Consider the following 12,193-nt stretch of genomic DNA (forward strand, 5'->3'; position numbering starts at 1 on the left):
TAGGGTAACTCTGTATGCAAATCCCATGCTTTTAATGGGCAAACAAGTAGGCTTTTATGGATTTGCCTTTTGGTATAGCCTTCATCATTGTGTCCACTGTTAAGTAGTGGTAGTTAAGGAAATAGGAATCATAAGAAGAAACTTAAGGCAGAGGAAGTCCTGGGTGGGAGGGAATCTGCATTAGGAAACATCTTACCCTGTTCAAGTAGAGTCAATGATAAGAAGTTTGACCTTGGAAGTCTTAGTCCACGTTGACTGCAAAATTAAGGCTATTTGCTAGCTGGAGCGCTATGAACATTTCCTATTTTTCCTGATAAGTCTTTAAATTGAACAATGGGGAGGTAGGATAGAAGCAATGTGCTTTTTGCGTAAGATCTTGAAATGGCAGAATATGCAATTTTTCTGCAGCATAGGCTTCTGAATAAAGTGCAAAATGACGGCTGCCATGTGATATGGTGCCATTCCACAACATGAAGGTGTTTTGCTTCCCCAGATGAGCGAACCTTTTAAGGAAAACCCTTGCTGCCATCAAAATCTTCATTGTCTTGCAGTTTAAGATTGCCCCTGTGTGGGCAAATAGCTAGATACTGTGTTTTCCATGTTAAGGTGTGACCTTGGAATTCTCACTTCAGGAGAGCACGTCGGGCATAACATTTTGTAAATTGTGTGCGTATTCCATAAGCAATTTCTCTACAATTGAGAGGAATTAGACCTGTACAGTGGTAGGAAGGAGATGGGGATGTACGTACTTACCATTTGTAGTCACTGTGTCCTTTAGTTGTGGCTTCTGGATAGTTTATTATTGCATGGTAAGAGCCCAACTCAGAAACTAAGTTATGAAGCTAGAGAAAATACGTTTGCCTGTTAACCTTTAAAGGTAAAATATGCTACTTAATGTTCACATAGTTGATGGCTTTCCTAGAGGCATGAAGTACAATCCTAATTTAATTCTCCTTAGGGTCAGTCTCCTTCGATTCGTCAGCTTATCATGCATGCAATGGCAGAATGGTACATGAGAGGGGAGCAGTACGACCAGGCAAAATTGTCACGTATTCTTGATGTGGCACAAGACTTGAAGGTGAGTTTTGCAAAACACTGCCATTATTTTCTGTCTGGTGTCTTACGCAGACTCGCTCATCTTTTAACAAAGGCTTAGCTTAACTTAGATGTGACTAATTTAGTAAGGATTACTTTGTTTAAGCATGTCTGAATTCAGTTGTTGCTGCTGTACCTCATCTTAAAAAAAAAAAAAAATCAAAACCAGAACCAAACCCAGCCTATGTGCATGTGACTTTCAGTGCTCTTCAGCTGAGTTGTGGTATCTGACTACAGATGCTTTCTAGCTTGTCCAGTTGTGAACCCAAGACATTTTTACTTGGTGTTTGCAGTAGAGTTGGTTATCGTGGCTTAGCTGACAAGTAACTTGGGAAGCGGTATCATAAAACTGCTTGGTACGTGAATGTACTGTAAATGCAGTAAGAGCTTCAAATGTTTTAACCTTGAATACCATTGAAATGTGAATGTAGAAAATACCCTTCAGATATTTGTGTAAATGTGGCACTGCTAAGCTTAATGGAGTGAGGATTTCTTAAGAATACAAGTACTTTTCAGATGTTTGTGTTCACAAAAGAGACTGAAAGTTGCAACTGACTTTTGAGGCCTTTATCGCTTCGTAGAGTTAGATGCATAATAATTGGGCATCTCAAAGTGCAAGAGCATCAACTGTTGCTTCAGGTCAGTTTTGTTGTAGCAGTTACCATGTTCAAAGATGAACAGTTTGAGCAGATGTATTCAAAGCAGCTCTGAAGCACTTGAGATCTGTTTGCAGGGAGATGCTAGGCTCTTCTGATTAATTTTGTTGCAGTATCGACTTGGTAGCTCTTGGCCACTTGCTGGTGGATTTTCATATAGAGGAATTTAAAACTGTAATCACAAGGTCGCTTCAAAGAAGGTAGGGTTGTGCTTTCAAAGGAGAGCTGTTGCTTATTTGTCTCACGAGCGAGCTGTAAGTAAGTGAAGCTGATAGTACCAATCTTTTTGTTGACAAAGAAAGCATAAGCAGCATGTGATAGTAAGACTTTACTAAAAAGTATGTGGGGATTAGAAAGAAAAGAAAGGAGAAAGGGTGTTCTTGTGTCTTCACTAGTAGTCTTCTGATTTTTTTTCTTTAGGCCTTGTCAATGCTGCTAAATGGTACTCCATTTGCCTTTGTTATTGACCTTGCTGCACTTGCCTCTCGACGGGAATACCTCAAACTTGACAAATGGCTCACAGATAAAATTCGGGAGCATGGGGTAAAGCAGGATTTTTCTTTTTATTTCTGCACTCTATCAGTGACTAACTTAAGTCACTTTAACAATTTTATAAGTAGCTTTAAAGTTGTGGAAAGTGTCCATGGTCTGATAGTTCAACATTTTCACTGAACTATAATAGCTTAGTGCGATTCTTTCCACTGTGCAATTGCCAAGTTTGAAACAGTGGCTTGGATGCAGTGTGGGAGATTAAGATAACATTTTTTTTCCTCAGGAGCCCTTTATCCAGGCCTGTATGACTTTCTTAAAGAGAAGATGTCCATCTATCCTGGGTGGCCTTGCTCCAGAAAAAGATCAACCCAAAAGTGCTCAGCTTCCTCCAGAAACCTTGGCAACTATGTTGGCATGTCTGCAAGCTTGTGCTGGGTAAGGATTACATTGCTTACGCTGAATGCGTAATCTGTTTGCAACTTGTTTGCTGGCATGTGGTCACAGCTGGTTTGGAATTTCACGTGGAGAATGGGGTTAATGAAAGTATATAAGCTTGCAGGGATAGATTCAGTAGTAAGTTTAATTTTGCACTGAAATTTCTGTTGTTAGGCTAGGTCACAAGAGCTTGAAAGAGTGTTTTTGTCTTTATAATGAAACAGATGAGGTGATCTTGGTAACTGGGGGATGGCTGGTTAATCAGATCCTGGGTGGTTAATGACCGGATACAGGGCTGTAATTTGGACAAAAAGGACTACAGGCCATAACTACAGAATGGGAAACGGTGACTGTATAAAGGATTTTGCAATTGCGTTAAGCATATGCTACTGTGTGTGGCTATTGCCTGGCAGAAAGGGCTAATGCAATCCTTATGTGTAGTAGAAAAGTGGTAAGTGGTGACCGTAATGTAATTGAAACTGAAACTAGACATGTGTAACTTGTTGTCTTTGTTTGAAGTACTGACAGACTCAAAGTAGTCAAAGGATGGAAAATACCTGAGATCTTTTGCATATCAGTTTGTTTAGCTGAAGTCCAGAAGAAAAAGGGTGGATCACAGAGAGTTGTGTTCATCTCCCAGAGGGAGGGGAAAAACTAATGGAAACTGAAATTAGACAAATCCATTTTTGAATGTTGTGTTAATGCTTAGTAAAAATGGCTGTTGTAAAATTGTGGTGTTGCTTCTTAATACTATCAGATCAAGATGGTATTTAACTGCAGCAATACTTCAAAGATAACTAGGCATAGCATAGTGTGACATATGAGCCAGAGAGACTGAAAGCTGGAGATGGTGCTGATTTTGGTGTTAAATTTTGACATTATCTGATCTAAGGCTTATATCGTGTCCCTTGGCTTAGCCAGTGTTGTCTTGACAGATGTAAGAAACATCTTTAAAGGTTTCTAGGATGATTCCTGGCTGTCATGTAGATACTAGGAAATGAGTATCAAGACAGAATTGTCATGATGGGTATTTGAATTGGAAGGGTACCTGTATGGGTACCTTTGAGGTACCTGTAAGATTTTTTTAGGAGAAAGGATTCTCCTGGTTTCTACTAGGACCTGTGCAATTAAACTTCAAAATGCTGTGGAAATATTGAGTCTGAAATACAGTTGTCTAGCACACCTCTTGAACTGAAAAGATGGACATTATTTTTCAACTCAAAGTGCATCTCCTGAGACTATAGTTCACAAATTAACGTACATTCATTATTTTGCATGCTACTGTGTCCAGATTTTAGGAGTTTAATAGTTAACTGTAGACTTGACTTGCATCTAATGTCACTGTGTTCTGAATCTTAATGTGTTACCAAGTTGTGTTTATTCAATTAATTCCAAAAGCCACTAGTTCTCTACTGGCACAATTCTCTCAGCCTTTGGTTTCTTTTTATAGCTACTTGTATTTCCTTTTATGCAAGAATGTGACCTACTTGCAGTCATTTTCCATTAGTTATTCTCTTTGAGCTTTAAAAAGAAAATGCTTGGATTTCTTTCATGAAGCAATTGCTTTGATTAGCTTAGGTTTCAGTCACCAATAGAAGCAGGCATTGTAAAGACTAGAAGATTAAAATCACAGTAAATATTAAATATGTCTGGGAGGGTAGTTCCACTTCACCAGCCGAAGTCTGCCATCTAAATCTGTTCATTTAAGAGCCTGCTCTTTAATTAGGCTGCAGTTATTTCATGTCCCATTTTGTGTCCAGGGAGATGCTTTTCTTAGCCACCAGGACCCTGCGTCTTCTGAGACTCTTTATTTTTGGTGCAACTTGTTTATCACTGGTGAGCACTGCAGTTGTGGCATTGTGTAGCAGTGAGGCTTCAAAAAGAAATAAATGTTCCTTTTATTACTGAGTGTTTTTAAAATGAAGTCAGGGTGGTTGCAGGCACTGTGGGCTGACCAAGGATGTGATTTGGTAACAAAGTGCTTACGAGAAGTCCTCCCCTCAAGAAGGTACAGTGAGTCAAGAGAGGCAGTGGTGCGTCTTCCATGAAGTCGTGTCCAGCACAGTCCAAGTGTGTCAGTGCGGGGAATGGCCCTTCCTTCTCAAGAAGGGAAGAGACTTCTGGCTACTTGTGCCTGGGGGAATGAAAAGGCCTTTCCTTGCTCTGTAAAAATGGGTTAAATAAAAAAAAAAAAAGCAAGAGGTGTGAACTTCTTATTTCAGCAAGCTGGAGCTTCCCTTAAGGTGTCAGTTTTGTTCCTCCAGAGCTGGCTGGCTGTGGTACCTGGCTCTCCTCCTTACTTGCATTTCAAAGTTCTCCTTCCTGCAGTTGACCCCTAGTTCTGACAAGACAAGGGGTAATGGGTTTAAGCTGAAGGAGGGTCGATTTAGATTAGATGTTAGAAAGGAATTCTTTACTGTTAAGAGTGGTGAGGTACTAGAACAGGTTGCCCAGAGAGGTTGTGGAGGCCCCATCCCTGGAAGTGGTCAAGGCCAGGTTGGATGGGGCATTGGGCACCTGGGCTAGTGGAGGGTGTCCCTGCCCATGGCAGGGGGTTGGAACTAGATGGGTTTTGAGGTCCCTTCCAACCCAAACCATTCTATGATTCCCTGCCAGGAATGGCTCTGATTAGGTTAGATGCCTGAATCTATCTTTACGTAGAACTTGAAAATGCGAACATTTTCTTTAAGATCTGCATATCAGATGATGCCCACCTACTACTTCATACCATTTGCCTCAAATGCAGGGGTTTTTGTGAAAACCTACGGTTTTGTACTATCTAAAAATATTGTGAAGTTTGCATCTTGATACAGCAGTGTGTCTTTTGACATGATAAAGTTAACCTTCAGTCTGCTTAGATGGCAGGACATAATGTTAGTGCTTGTGTCTAACCATAACTGGTCACCCTAAGTATCAAACTTTAGGATTGTAAGCCTGTCTTAGTCTTCATCATGGGCTGCCATATTATCTACCTACAGCAGACTGGAATGTGTTTTACTAAAGTGTGCCTTAGTATTTAAGCATAAAGACTGCAGGTTTAACTGCTACAAAAAAAAGGGGGAGCGCAAAAAATTGAGTCTGGTAACTGTGTGTAAACTCAACTGTTCAGGCCCTGGTTAGTTGCAGTGCTGTATGATCTGGGAATGCCTCCTGCATCAGAAGAAACTCTGCTGCCTGTTCACTGGTCATGTGTACGTTTCAATGCTGCATTTCAGAGACTGTGGCATTGGGGTGTAGGCAAATACATATTGTACGTACTGAGCCTACCGTGTGCCATGCTCAGAGCTCTGTCTTCAGGTTTGGGTGTGCTTTCTCAAAACAGAAATCCCTTTGAGTTTGGTTTTCTTGAAGGTAGGTGTCTGATTGCTTTTTGAGACATGCTCCTCAAGCCCCTTGCTTTTCAAGTTTTTGATGCTAGGCCATGGCAAGAGGATGTTAAAGCATTTAAAGGAGTCAGCTTGTGAAACAGCTGATAAAATGTTTGTTGCCCTGTATAGAAACCTGGTCACCCATGGCATCTGCCCAGATTCCCCTGTCTGTCTGGGACGAGCTTTTTCCCACACTACATAGTGGATTGCTGGCTTTGGAGAACAACTGGAAGCCCTTAACTCTGTGTAGCCTGTAATGGGATACTCACCAAAGCTGAAGGCTGGTCTGCACTTTGTTTTCCTGCCTTAATTGTCAGGATGGATCCTCTTTCTTTTTCCCCTTGTCCCAACAACTGTGAAGTAAAAGCTTGTGATAATGGAGTTACAGTGAGGAACCTCCAGACAAGGTTAACAAAGCTGTGTTAGAATAGTTGTACCAGTCCAGGATGGAATCTGCTATTTTAGCTGTCCTCATCAAAAAGGTGGAACAGAAGTTCAGGAAAGCTGTAAATAATTAGCTATATTTTCCAAAAGGAAAATGTTGGTGTTGGATTGTATGTTTGTGGTTAGATCTGTCAGTAGCGGAGCTGGTTTTACTTCTGGTTTGGGAACCTGGCAGTCAGATGTGGAATACTTTGGAAAGAGGTACTGACTGCTCTTGATTGTGCAATGACTGCAGGTCTAAGTTTGAGTTTTCTGTTGGCTTTTGATTATAATTTCCTTATAGTTAGAGGTTTCCTATCTCTTTTGGTTAAATGTTAGTGCATGAAGTGTGTCTTTCCATTTATAGACAGATGAATTTTACTGAATCAGGTGGTGGTATTTATATCTCATCTTTTTTGTCTGTGAGCGTGTAGCCCAAGCTCTAGTCACGTTGTATCTTCTCTTTTGGAGAGACATTGTGTTTAATGAGATTCAGAAGGGGAATAATCATGAATGGTCAAGTGTGGGGACAGGAAGGAGCCTGGAGGAGCTAATTTGAACAAGAGATCATACCATCAGTTATTATGTGTTTTAATTCATGAGGCTGAGCTCTATATAGCCCATCATGCAGACAACAGCAGGCAAAGACTGTTGTATATAAGTCTCTGTTGCAAGGGCTGTTGGAGCCACGTAGGTGCATATCCCAACTTTCTGTAAGTCATTACTTGCTGGGATAACTGTAAGGCAGTATTTGAGTTCTTGAAAATGAAGGAATATACTATTGAAGATGAAATTTTAGAACTACAGTTTAAAATTTTCTGTTTGTATATAGCCATTTCTCTTGGGACAGGCTCTAATGCAAGCTTTGCAAATAACAAAATGTAACTTCTGCTGGGTTTGTTTTGCAGCTTCTGTTTGTGAAATGCGGCCCTCATTTCTGTAGGCAAAACAAATAAGCTAGGGGCCTTAGTGTCATTGATGTTATGTGGCTCACTGTTGTACTCCTCTGTCCTAGGAGTGTTTCTCAGGAGCTGTCAGAGACGATCCTCACCATGGTAGCGAACTGCAGTAATGTCATGAACAAGGCTAGGCAGCCACCACCTGGAGTCATGCCAAAAGGACGCCCACCCAGCGCTAGCAGCTTGGATGCCATCTCCCCTGTACAGGTAGATAAATAAAATGCTGCATTTTTTAGAAGGTGCTGTTGATTAGCATTAGTTTTGCTGCACTATGTGAACTCTTTCAGCAGGACTAAGTAAAAGATCATGTGGCTCCCTTAGTTTTTATGCTTGCATGTCCAGATAACTTGCTTGTAACTGCAGAATAATGCCTGAGGGTTGTAGTTCAGAACTGTCTTTCACTTCACAAATGTCTGTAAGAAGTAACTGAGGTATAGCAGAATGGGAGCACTGAGGAGGGATAGAGATTTGGTTTATTTAAAATAACTGAGGGTTTCTTTTAAAGTGCTAAAATTTACTAAGACTTTTGAGAACTAAGCACTGCCTTTGAACCTGATGTGTCTTGTTTGTAGCTTCACGGGCCAAGCAACAGTGCTAGAGCGTAAGGACTTGTTATAACTGGGGCTCTTCAGCTCTCAACTGAACTGCTCTTTTAAAAACAAGGTACATTTAAGTTACTCCCTGCCACTCATCATCCCTTCCTCCTCTGGGAGCAACACATTACAGACAGGTTTTGCTTCTAGCAATTACATTCAATGGCAGATTTTAAAATGGTAACAACTTTTTCACATGGAATAGTGGCAATTCAGCATTTAAGAATGTCTGAAGCATCAGTAGATTATGTAAACTAAATACAGAGAGCAGTTTCCTGGTAAATTGTTACTTTATTGGAGTTGCTCAACAAATGTACCAAATATCTCAGCAACCTGCTGCACATAAGTGAGGTGAATAAATAAAGCAGCAGATGTTACTCTGTAGCTCTGCTATCTTTTGGGTAGATAATACAGTTTTTTGCTATTCCTAGTCAGGAGCTCTTAATTTATTGCTTTGTCAGCTGGTATTGTGCCTTGTCTCCTACTCATCACCCAGGTCTTAATGCTTTTTGTTGAAGACTGCATTCAGGTATTTAGCTGTGAAACGTGGGCATAATGGGATCCTTCAGACAGTCAAAAATACTCTGTAGGTTTGATATGAAGTAGCTGTTGTAAGTCTTGGGGTGAAGTCTGAGGTCGCAAACTGCAGAGCATAAACTGCTCTAGCGTAAAAATCTATGCGCTGCTCCTTATAAGCATTTACTGTTGTGTTACACTTAACTGGAGACTATGGAACAATCGGCCGTTCTGTAAAACCTCCGATAGAATAGGGTTTTATGGGATTAGAGAAGAAGTGAAATTGTGTTTTGTAGACAAACTGATCTTTTGGGGTAATCTGGATGACTTCAGAATTTAAAGTAAGCATGCAGAAAAGCTCTACTTGAGAATGTTTTTATATGTAGCCGCCTTTATAAAAAAGCTGTCAAAAGTCAGCTTGATGATTTTTTTTTTGTTTATGGCTGTCTGTGTATAATCTTCCTTTCTTCATTCAGATCGACTCGCTTGCAGGAATGGCATCTCTTAGTTTAGGTGGCTCAGCTGCTCCTCATACCCAGAGCATGCAAGGCTTCCCTCCAAACCTGGGCTCTGCATTCAGTACTCCTCAGTCACCAGCAAAAGCATTTCCCCCTCTTTCCACCCAAAACCAGACAACAGGTTTCAGTGGCATCGGAGGACTCTCTTCGCAGCTTCCAGGTACTGCTATCTGGGTGGAGTGGTTTGTATTTTTGACACAGCAGAGCTAAGGCACTGTCATTGCCATGGTTGGAAATACTGGGCAAACAGCTGTGTGTCATGTAGGAGGGAATTATACAGTCCTCACCTCTAGGTCACTGCTGAAACAGCACTTCAGAACATCTGTCGCAGCTGCAGTAGGTAAAAAGTTTTGAGAGTTGAGAGGGTGAGTGTTTTGACAGATTTTTAGCAGCTTTATTTTAGGTTGGGACAGAGGTGAGGAATAAAACTGCTTGATACTGGATAGTTATGAGGCTATACAGCTCTGAGTTCTTGGAAGTGGTGAGTGCTGGGAGTGATAAGTGCACGCTCTGAAGGGTGCAACTGAGATGACCAGTTGTTTGTTTTTCAGTAGGCGGTCTTACTACAGGTTTGCTTTTCAGTAGGTGGTCTTACTACGGGTAGCCTGACTGGCATAGGAACCGGAGCCCTGGGCCTTCCTGCTGTGAACAATGATCCATTCGTGCAAAGGAAGCTGAGCACATCTGGACTGAACCAGCCTACATTCCAGCAGAGTAAGATGAAACCTTGTAAGTGGTAGTGTTGTCTGTGGCTGTGAAGTGTGACTGTGGTCTGCAGTTGATCTGCATTTCCTTCAGGGGAGGCTTGGATCTGTAGGTGGTAAATGTTAGAAATGTGGCTCTTGTATTATGCAATTAGTTTGAAAAATATGCTTCTAAATTTCTATACTAAAAGCTTGCCAAGTAGCCTGGGGAGGGCTTAAAAAAAAAAAAAGCACTTAGCATAAAAATAGAACATTATGGATTTGCATGAACAGTGTGTTTGTGTCCTTTTTTTTGTTGTGCTGTGTTTTTGAACAAAAGTGATGTTGTGCTCTTTAGATAATTGTATACATTTGGTAAGAGGGTGGTTTTGGTTTTGTTTGTGGTAAGGTTAAAGAAAGCTATCTGGGTATGGTCCTGTTGCAGCAGAGAACTCGAAAGACGAAGCAGTGAATTAAACTGCAACGTCAGAAAGAAACGAGACTAACATAAGTTGGTGGGAAGGTGGTTTTTGGAAGGAATTATTTGGTTCCTAACACTGAGCCATTATCCTTTAGTCATTTACGCCTCTGAAGTGTGCTCACAATGAAATGCTTAAGCAATCAAACATTGCCTTTAGGAAGCATAGCCATGTGCTAAACCTTCCACATTGCTGGTATTATATATCTCAGTCTCCTTTGATAGCTCATCCAGAAAAGCAGTTAACCAATCTCTACACATGTACACCAGAGGTGGCTGTAGTGACCGTTGCTTTATATTTTGGGTTTGAGCATTTGGTATAAACTTGCTTGAAGCTCACTGGGCTGGCCTGAAAGTTTGTATGAAAGTTTGTCTGCATGTTAGTGTTGTGTAGCATGCTATAGTCTGGTTTGCGTTCATTCGGTTTAGGTGTCAGTTGAGGTTAGCTTGGGATGCAGGGGGTTCTAGGAGTACAACAGTATGAGGTTAATTCTACCGTAGGATTCAGTTCTTTTGTGTAAATGTAACGTATTGAAACCAGATTTTTAAATAACAATTCCTATCTGCTAGAGAGGTTAAATATCCTGCTTTTCAGGAGAACTAGCAGGTTCTATGTCCATTGGTGGAGGAGTTGAAAAGAACTAGGTAAAATCCTGACTGCCTGAAGTTGTCCTGAGCATGATACCTGTTCCCTTTTTTAACAGCTGACTTATCTCAGGTGTGGCCCGAGGCTAACCAGCACTTTAGCAAAGAAATAGATGATGAGGCAAACAGCTACTTCCAGCGCATTTACAACCATCCACCACATCCGACCATGTCTGTGGATGAGGTGAGTTCTCTTCTGTAGCAGTTGCATCACCTGTTCAGAGACTTGCTATAATGTTGAGAGTAATTATTCCTTTGTGTATTAGTTTAGTGGAAAACAATAAAGGGCTAGTGGTGGATGCTTGCAGCACTGCTTTTTTCTTTGGTTGCAGTTAATAAAGTAAATTGAAAGTGTGCTGCTTTAGAACTATATGGAGTAAACTTGCAGCTGATCCTTACACTTGGCTTTGACTTCCTCTGTGGACTGAAGACTTTAGATGTCTAATTAACACTAAAATGATGCTAAGTGGGAAGAGTTTTATGTGGAATGGAAGCTTGTATATTCAAAATAAGTGCTAAAGTGGACACAGTCTGTATAAATCACACTTATCTTGGATACATTTCTTTTTAAAGTATCTAAAAAATGACTGCAACTTCTAAATATATAAAGGTGTCCTAAGTTCTACCTTCTGTGCTTCCATAATTATTTTGGTTAGTCTCTATGAGAGTAATTATTAGTCTGATGTACTTGTTCTTTGAAGTACTTCAAGTTTACTTTAATATATTTGTGTGGTTATAAATTATGGAAGACCCTGAACATTAATTTTCATTTTTCTAATTTTGAAGCAATGGAGTAGGCGGTCACCAAAAAGTGCTTCTGTGAAGACAGTTACTTAAAAGAAAGGGGAGAAAACTAAAGTCTGAAGAGGAAGCCTGTGGTAGTGACATAGTGCCTACTGGCTAAAATGAGGTTTTTTGCAGTCTAGCTTGTGGTAGTGCAATTTACCTCAGTAGGTGCAAGCGCTCTTGAACCCTGAAGATGTGGAAGGGCTGAAATAAAGTAAATCCACTGATAACAATTTCCGATTTCTTTTCAGGTCTTGGAAATGCTGCAGAGGTTTAAGGACTCCAACATTAAGCGGGAACGAGAAGTGTTTAACTGTATGCTGAGGAACTTGTTTGAGGAATACCGTTTCTTTCCCCAGTACCCAGATAAAGAGCTGCACATAACAGCCTGCCTCTTTGGTGGGATAATAGAGAAAGGACTGGTTACTTACATGGCACTGGGCCTGGCCCTGCGCTATGTTCTTGAAGCCTTACGAAAGCCTTTTGCATCCAAAATGTACTATTTTGGTATTGCTGCACTAGATAGATTTAAAAATAGGTGAGTGT

General features: G+C 40.7%; 1 protein-coding gene and 1 non-coding gene across 14 annotated transcripts in view; both read left to right on the forward strand.

The window, feature by feature from the left end:
* The window catches only part of CNOT1 (CCR4-NOT transcription complex subunit 1), a 59,069-nt gene that overhangs the window by 20,643 nt on the left and 26,233 nt on the right, over positions 1-12,193 (forward strand). For 5 of the 13 annotated variants that reach the window (XM_054840303.1, XM_054840309.1, XM_054840305.1 and 2 more), the window contains exons 14-21: positions 959-1,078; positions 2,172-2,294; positions 2,527-2,678; positions 7,485-7,635; positions 9,014-9,215; positions 9,638-9,784; positions 10,921-11,045; positions 11,899-12,185. In XM_054840303.1, the coding sequence (XP_054696278.1) occupies positions 959-1,078; positions 2,172-2,294; positions 2,527-2,678; positions 7,485-7,635; positions 9,014-9,215; positions 9,638-9,784; positions 10,921-11,045; positions 11,899-12,185 (1,307 nt within the window). The remainder of the gene's footprint in view (positions 1-958; positions 1,079-2,171; positions 2,295-2,526; positions 2,679-7,484; positions 7,636-9,013; positions 9,216-9,637; positions 9,785-10,920; positions 11,046-11,898; positions 12,186-12,193) is intronic. The other 8 variants (XM_054840308.1, XM_054840316.1, XM_054840314.1 and 5 more) reach the window with 4 other exon arrangements.
* LOC129212514 (small nucleolar RNA SNORA50) lies at positions 7,964-8,099 on the forward strand. Its single transcript, XR_008579195.1, has one exon. It is a non-coding gene; the product is annotated as a small nucleolar RNA SNORA50 (small nucleolar RNA).

Source organism: Grus americana, chromosome 13 (assembly GCF_028858705.1).
Source record: "Grus americana isolate bGruAme1 chromosome 13, bGruAme1.mat, whole genome shotgun sequence".
NCBI lineage: Eukaryota > Metazoa > Chordata > Aves > Gruiformes > Gruidae > Grus > Grus americana.